General features: G+C 38.5%; 1 protein-coding gene across 3 annotated transcripts; it reads right to left on the bottom strand.

The window, feature by feature from the left end:
* Window positions 1-8,133, bottom strand: RAD1 (RAD1 checkpoint DNA exonuclease). 3 transcript variants are annotated; one of them, XM_043488739.1, is made up of 6 exons: window positions 7,994-8,133; window positions 7,299-7,526; window positions 6,234-6,342; window positions 4,698-4,956; window positions 2,562-2,660; window positions 1-2,251 (listed from the first exon to the last, which is right to left on the bottom strand). In XM_043488739.1, the coding sequence occupies exons 2-6, from the start codon at window positions 7,491-7,493 to the stop codon at window positions 2,074-2,076; spliced, it is 840 nt and encodes a 279-aa protein (XP_043344674.1). In that variant the 5' UTR covers window positions 7,494-7,526; window positions 7,994-8,133; the 3' UTR covers window positions 1-2,073. The 3 variants fall into 3 exon arrangements, with proteins under 3 accessions (XP_043344674.1, XP_043344676.1, XP_043344675.1); XM_043488741.1 differs by having other exon boundaries at window positions 7,958-8,089; XM_043488740.1 differs by lacking the exon at window positions 7,994-8,133 and adding an exon at window positions 7,769-7,950.
* Window positions 8,134-8,142: the final 9 nt, after the last annotated feature.

The following is an 8,142-nucleotide window of genomic DNA, read 5'->3' as shown; positions in this document are numbered from 1 at the left end:
TATTACAAGACTTATTTTTATTACAACAGTGAAATTTAACATTTTTGTTTTGAATCATTTCATCAGTTCTAGGTGGAAGCACATCCTAAGTAGGGCATAAACTAATTTAAAATAGAAAAAAATAGCTACTGTAAGTACAATTTTATTAGAAAGAATATGAGGTAAACTTCAGAAAGGCAGAGCTAAATCTTAAGTCTTTTGTGACACATGAATTCAGTTTATAGTCACCAAAGCATCTGTGTTGCCCAAGGAAGCGCTCCCCCCAGTGGTCTCTCATAGGAACTTGAACAAAGTTAAGCTAGCAAATTAGGGAGTCAAACAGAACACACTTAACTAGAAAATTCTTTATTAAATCATATCTTGATTTACGGTGACTAAGAAATTTATTAGCTTCTGAATTCTAAGTAACTCAAGATATGTTCAGCTGAAATAGTAGTCTTAAATGTGCAAACATATTTAATCATAGGTTCAACTTTCATAGTGACTAATAATCTGAAAGTGGAGGTCCTTTTATCTGATGAATATTAACTCTATCCTGGCACTATTTTAGATACTAGACATGCCAATGGAAAAAAACCAAGTAACTTTCCAATTTTAAATTTAAAGGAAAATTGTAGTCCTTGAAATGTTTACTGAATAAGTATTTTCATAATTATGTTTTAGACGTGTTTTGTTCTTAATGCTTATCGAGACAAAAAAAATCTGGACATTTGGCAGATTCAATCATTTCCTTCTTGAACACATCCTATAACTTTATAAAACTCCAACGACTTTTGTACCAGCTGGGCATCCCGAGATTGCCTGGGAGATTTAACTAGTTATCGGGCATTCACCCTGGGCTAGATACCCAGCATTGCACGAGTCGAACAGGTATCTGGGAGCAGCACCTACGTGCCCGCCCACTGAGATATGCCTTGGTTTGGTTGAGAAACTTAAAAAAAAAAATTATTTTTGGTTGTACTAGGTCTTCGTCGTGTGCAAGCTTTTCTCTAGTTGCAGAGCACAGGCTCTAGGGCACATGAGCTCAGTAGCTGCGGCTCCCAAGCTCTAGAGTACAGGTTCAGCAGTTGTGGTACACGGGCATAGTTGCTCCACAAAATGTGGGGTCTTCCAGGATCAGGGATGGAACCTGTGTCTCCTGCATTGGCAGGTGGATTCTTTACCACTGAGCCACGTGGGAAGCCCTGGTTGAGGAACTCTTATAGGCAAACAGAAGGTATCTAATAACTTACTACAATGAATGGTTTTCAGAACATGATGAAAATCTGTAATTCTGAAGGCTTTTATATCATGTTCATAGATGCCTTCAAAATGTAAATAAATCATATAATTATTCAGACTTGTTTGGTGACAGCTAAACTTCAGAACACTTGCAAAGACATCACCTGTAAAAGCAGTCACTTCAATGCAATTAAAGTGCTATTTTAAAAAAATATCCTTTAAAACAGTGGTTCTCAAACTTTAGCAAGGATCAGAATCTTTGGGGCGGGGAGGGCGAAGAGGGGGGAAGCTGTTTAAACTACATATTGCTTGCCCCGCCCCCAGAGTTCCTGACAAGTTTCCAGGTGGTCTAGGTATGACACTCTGAGAACCACTGCTTTATGACATAGTCTCCAGAATTCCAACTTGGAAGTGATGCCCATATGCTATTGCTTTTTCTAATAGTAAATAAATAAAAGGACATTTCTGATATGGCTTCACCAAACTTCAAATTTTTATACTCTTGGAATGTCCTACTTAAGTAGAATAACACATAAAACTTATGCACCTTGACTTATAACAACTTCCACGAGTTCAAAAGACAGAACCACAGACTAGTCCAGTACTGGATAATCTATGACTATGTGACAACATTACTGACAAAACCTACAGCAACTATCAGGGGACAGGGACTGTGCTGCTTCTTTCCCTTAGAAAACCTTAACAGGAAGTCACGAAGGGCACTGCCCTCAACATGAGAACATGACCTACTACGAATGTCTACATAAACAGTGCGTGAACTGTCACGTATACATGAACGACGCATGAACCATTATGTGTACATAAACAGTGTGTGAACCGCCATACTGAAGACTAAGAGTCAGGAACTTCTTCATCAGGACAGCAGTAATATTCCACAAAGCATATTTGTCCATCTTCATTTCTAATCATATACTGTAATGAGAGAAATCCTCGGTTATCTGTTCGAATAGATACCTTACAAGACAGGACTAATGCCTTTGTAGAGGGTTTCAGTAAAGAAATCTTGTATCTGCAGAAAAGTAAACAAAAAGCTGTTATTTGGACACACTTAAAGCATAATTCCAAGGACAAAAGTTAGCCAAGAACTACCAAATAGCAAATGTAAGAACAGAATCAAAGAGCTGTCCAATTTGCTAATACTTTCTTCATTTTGAAAATTTAATTCCCTATCACAATGCCAAATTCCCAAGTAAACCCAGCAACCTACTATTTATTTTTTGCTATACTTTTATCTACACACTGAAAGTCTTAAAAAAAATTTATTTAATAGAAATATAGTATTTAACCTCGCCTTCATCACCAAATGGCAACCTACTGACCTGTTGACCTGGGTCTGATTGCAGTGAAATGAGTCCATCAAATCAGAATCTTTGGGATAGTCAAGGTGGGAGCTTCCTGCATTCCCAAAAGTAGATAACCTATAGTAGAAAATAAGCAATTCATTCATTCATTGGTTCAACAATAAGCTACATTAGTATCCAAATAAGCAAACATTTCCTTAAGAAGCTCACTCCGGTGAAACAGGTATGTAGACAGCTGTAGACAAAGCACTGTAACAATGACATGATAAAGATTCCTGTAGGATGCTGCCGGAGTACAGAGAGCGAGCAACTAATAAATGACTTTGCAAAAAGCCAGTCACAGAAGGAATCTAGGGGGCTTTGCCTCAATTTCATTACCTTAATATTACTTTGATATTGTCCTTCCCTCTTCAGCAAATCAGAACCATGTAACAGGAGAGTGGAGGAGTGACGGAAGACCCTGATCTATGTCAACGGCAAGCCCAGGGCCCTGCCAACTATGTCTACTGCCACACCAAGCAATTAGGGCTTTTGTGTGTTTCAGGCTGTTTTATGGTTTTCTTTGCTTGGGAATATCAGTAGGTTGCAGACAATTTGTGAATGTTTATGTTTACTTAACTTACTGATCATTTGTTTTGGAAAGTGAAAGTGTTAGTGGCTCAAGTCCTGTTCGACTCTCTGCGATGCCATGGACTGAAGCTCACCTGGTTCCTCTGTCCATGGGATTCTCCAGCAAGAATACTGGAGTGGGTTGCCATGCCCTTCTCCAGGGGACCTTCCGACCAAGGGATCGAACCTGGGTATCCTGCATTGCAGGCAGATTCTTTACCATATGAGCCACCTGGAATTAACATATATGAGCACTGTATGTGACTGATGAGCACAGTGATAAAGACATAGGTGCTTGTTGGCTTTCGCCAGAATCCATCTTTCCTCTTTCTCTGAGCCATGTTGTTTAGGCCCAGCCATGCTGATGGTTCCCAAATCTAAATTTTTAGTCTAGACTGATCTCCTGAACTCTATACCTATCTATCCAACTACTCCTTAGTGTCACAGGCTCAAGTTTAACATATCCAGAAAAAAATATTTCAACTTCCAATTCCCCTCCACCAAATAATTTCCTGTATGGGAGATGAAAAATACCATGCATGATCCACCTAGTCACCCATGCTGAGAGAGATCGTTTAGATGAGGAGCCTCTGGAATACTCTGTTTAAAGTGCCTGGAATCTTTAATTCACATCACTGCTTAAGTAGGGTTAGACTCATTTCCATTTTGATTAGCATTTTAACCAATCTTGAGCCAATTTTTTAACTACCTAACCAATAAGAAAAGCCTGCAGTTCTTCTAACGTAGATTCAAAAAGAATTACACCTCTCATACCGTATGTATTTAACTCCTCTACTCTAATATTCTAAAATATTTCAAAAGAGTAGAAATAAATACTCTCTCTAAACTGATTCTAATCCTGAAGAGTGTTGCCATTTCATTTGTTGGGTCAAAATATGAAAAGCAGCTTGATAGTTTTTGATACCATATTCCTGCTGAAAATTGTCCTCTTAGGAAGCTCACCTTGACCATGCCTCCCTAGGTACCCCTGTGCTTGTTCCCTAAGTATCTTAATGGCATGTAATTTTGTTCTAAGGTGTTCCATGTATATCCTCATCACCTTGATTTTAAGCTCTTCCTTCCTGTAGTGCTTAATAAGGTAAATATGCACACTATAGGTGATTGATACTTAGTGAATGAACCATGTATAGAAAACACCTATTCCCTCCAGCATCCTGTACTAACTTGGGAAAAAGAGATACCATATGCTGTGAACACCTTTTGCAAAAGTTTAAGCTCAATTTTCCTCACAATGCAATTGATCTATGATGGTAAGTAGTACAGCAATGAAATGACTACTAGTTTATGAACTCAGAGATTGGGCTACTCTTCTAGAAACCAACACTACCTAGCTTTATATAGTGAGTTAGTCTTCCTGGGTCTTCTAGTGTCCTGACACATAAAAGTATGAAGTAAGAGTAGAAGCTCTCTGAAGTTCTGAAAATTCTTGTAACCTGGGTAACAAAAACTCTGCATCCTAAGTAAATGTGTAAGCAGGTAGATGGAGTAAACTACATTAACTAGGACTGCAGGGCTTTCAAGTACCTGAAATAAGGTTTATCTGGAGACATGGTGATCTGCAGGACCTCACTCGTCATATCCAACTCAGAAAATGCTTCACGGAGCCCCTCTGACTGCAGAATAATTTTATTAATGACATTGGTGCTGCAGAAATCAAAATCCAGAGTCTCCTCAGGCTCTTGCGTATTGATTTTACACACTGTCACCACACCTCCTTCTTCCAGAAACAGCATCAGAGGGTAACCATAACCTTGGTAACACATCCGAAGTGCAGTAAAAGTCCCTGCAATGGAAACAAATCATACTCTGGGCTTAGCTTTACAGCTCTGGGCTCAGCTTCTCCTCAAATGATGCCTAAAACTCAAGAATATTTTACTGTGTCCATTTCTAGCATATATGTATGTATATCCTTATGAGAAGGGACTACATCTTCCCTGATGATAGTGTGTAGACAATTCCAAAAATAACTGCAAAAAATTGGCAATAAAATATAACTCTTTGAAATAGTTTTCCAGGTTGCAAAAAAAAAAAAAAAAACAAAAACAAAAAACACTTCAGAGATAGCTAGGTGATTATATATAAATATACAACTTTAGGATGGAGAATCTATACCATCCATATTGCATGTATTAATAATAACTGTTATAGGATAGACTGTGCTATTCTTGAAGGTTCAATCTGTGTTAACAATGGATTGCTTTCATATTGTCTTATTATAACATCAATGTATTCACTGTGATAAGGACCCTTCCAATGTTTTCTACTGGGAGATAGTCTTTATATTTCACCACATCTTAAGGTCTAATTGGGAGGAAAAGGGTGGTTAATGGAGGTTAGGGTTTTAGCTCTGCAAAACACTGAAGAGCAGAAGGAATATGACAGGACACTCTACTCTTTCTTACCGGGTGGAGAACCACAATGATGAATGGAAGAAGGCAGGTGCTTTTATGGAAAACCAGTTGGGGATCACTGCATTAGAAAATGTATAATTTTAAAATTAAAACATATTTTGTAGAGGACCATAACTGATCCTTTCCTATGAAGTAAAAATCATCCTTCTGGGGTTTCCTTGTAGTTTTAACTATTTCTAAAAGTATATGACTATTTTAAAGAAAAGCATTTAGGAAAATAAACTTAATTTATAAATAGGGCTTAAAGAAAAAAAGCAAATGTCAAACACAGTGAACTGGGAGTTAGGACAACTGGTATCTGTTTTTCTCTGCCACTAACTATAATTCTTGACAAATTAGGGAAAAGAAGCAATTAAAATATATTTCTCAATGTTAAACATATTTAAGACATGTTCAAAGTATTCTTTTGATTAGTTCAAATTTAAAATCCTAAAAACTTTGTAAATTAAAAGGTGAATGTAAATATAAGAACCATTAGCATCTACTAATGTTGTGAAAAATCAGAACATATGATTGTGGCAAATGAAAAATAAATTGGCAATTTTTTAAACAAATGTTTATATTACTTATATTCTAATAATTTTTCCTGTATTTTTCTGACCATCCAGAAATGCTTTTGTGTTATTATAATGACAATAAAATAGCTCACCTGGCATAGGACTTGATCCAAAAATAGACAAACAGTCTAAAAGGACAGTTAAATTAATTCGAAAAGTAACAGACTCTTCTTGAACTCTAAACTCTTGAAATATTCCAGCCTATAAAAAAAAAAGTAAATGTGAAAATGTATGTTAAAGAATGAAAATGCACACATACAATTCTAGAGCTCACTTTGTTTTTAAAATAACAATATTGTGCTAAACCTATGAAAATAATTTGATTATCAATCAACACATCTTAAACTTCTTCAACTGTGATCCATTAGAATACTACTACTCAGTAGTTGAAGGTGTAACTGATTTCAGTCTGATGGAAAACTTTATGTAAAGGTCCTTCACCTAGCTCCTTGGAGTCATCCCTTACATGACTCTTCCTTGTCTCCTTTTTGGGCCCATCAGCTGGGCTAAGGTCATGTGGAAAACAGCCAAACAAATTAGACAATGCATGAGTAATACTGGTTCTCAATTTCTTTTGAGGACGGTAACCATGTCTGATTAATCCCTCTATACCTGAGGTCATACTGTGCCCTTAGGTGTTCCAAAAAAATGCTAAATTGAATGTGAAATCTTATCTGAACCATACAACTAATACTTTGTAAGAACAAACAGATTATAACCAATAAGAGGAAAAAATAATAGCGAAGTAGTGCAAAAGAGCATGTACTACCGAAACAAATGTTGTGGGTTCTCATCCCAACTAAGCCACTTGCCAGCTAAAGGACTGCTGACAAATCACTTAAATAGCGTCTCAGTTTCCACAAATATAAAATGGGAATAATAATAGAACCACCTCATAGGACTGTTGTGAGGATTAAATTATTTAAACATATAAACATACAAAACACTCAGAAAAAGTGCCCACCTATAGTTTAATATATTTTAGACATTATTAACCACTACCTCTGTAAAACAGGATAGGAAAAGGATTTGTTACCAGGAGAGAAAAAGAATTCAAATAATATTTTGTGCTCCAACTTAAATGAGAACCCTTGGAATTCATTGACCTGGGTGAAGAAGGTCATATTTCACTGGATTAAAGGTGCCAACTTCCATACCTGAATAAAAGCATTTGCTTGTACACATTTTGCGTTTTCCACTGTAACCTTGATTCCATTTTTAGTAGCGAAACACGTGGCATGTTCTCGGAAATGAATAGCCTTCAAGATAGTGGAGAGGTTCCTGACGTTGTCAAGGCTGGCCACTAAGCAGTAATCATTCTCGTCTGTGATCCGCTGGGTTAGGAGGGGCATGGTCCACGGCGCATTCGGCCCCGAGGGATGCTCCTGAAGAGATGCGACAATAAAACTCCCCGTCCAGGCTGACGAGGCCCGCGATTTCAACCTGCGCTGAGCCGAGTGGAAGAGGCCTGGACGCTGAACTCGCCGAAGTAGGGACTGAAACCCCACCTCTGCCACTTAACTATCTCTAACTTTGGGGAAAATTACCCTGTAAAGGCGGGTTTTGTCGTCTTTAGTAAGGGGACAGTAATACGAAAAGTTACGAAGGACAGAAATACACAACTAACATGGTCACCGAGGTCAGTTTCGCCAACCCAAACAGAGGCTCCGCTTCCTCAGTCAGAGAAGAGGTGTCCCGCGCCTCCAATCTTGCTTCTAACAGGATATACTAGAGGGGCGGGCTTGAGTCCTTGGAAGGTCCTCCAAGAAACCCAGACAACCACCCAACACCACTCACCAGCCCACAACCCGCTTACAGACTTGTCTTGGGATCCCCAGGGCTCAAACCCTACCTTTGCGCAGTGCCCAGGCGCAGCTCCTAGAAAACTGCGGAGGAAGTGGAGAGGTTCCCGCCACTCTCTTCGGATATTGCCGACCACCTCGGCCACCGTCACCACAGAGATAGAGGAGGCCTAGAGAGCCGACCGGGCCGTACCATAGA

This window comes from Cervus canadensis, chromosome 16 (assembly GCF_019320065.1).
Source record: "Cervus canadensis isolate Bull #8, Minnesota chromosome 16, ASM1932006v1, whole genome shotgun sequence".
Lineage (NCBI taxonomy): Eukaryota > Metazoa > Chordata > Mammalia > Artiodactyla > Cervidae > Cervus > Cervus canadensis.
Note: the sequence above shows the minus strand (reverse complement) of the source record. Positions and strands in the feature narration are given on the sequence as shown.

Excerpts from the sequence above, each read along its gene's own strand:
- RAD1 (XM_043488739.1), bottom strand. The coding sequence starts at position 7,493 with ATGCCCCTCCTAACCCAGCGGATCACAGACGAGAATGATTACTGCTTA. Across the intron at positions 6,343-7,298 it reads AAGCAAATGCTTTTATTCAG|GCTGGAATATTTCAAGAGTT; the intron begins GTATGGAAGTTG and ends TTTTTTTTATAG. Across the intron at positions 2,661-4,697 it reads CCAGATAAACCTTATTTCAG|GTTATCTACTTTTGGGAATG; the intron begins GTACTTGAAAGC and ends TTTCTACTATAG.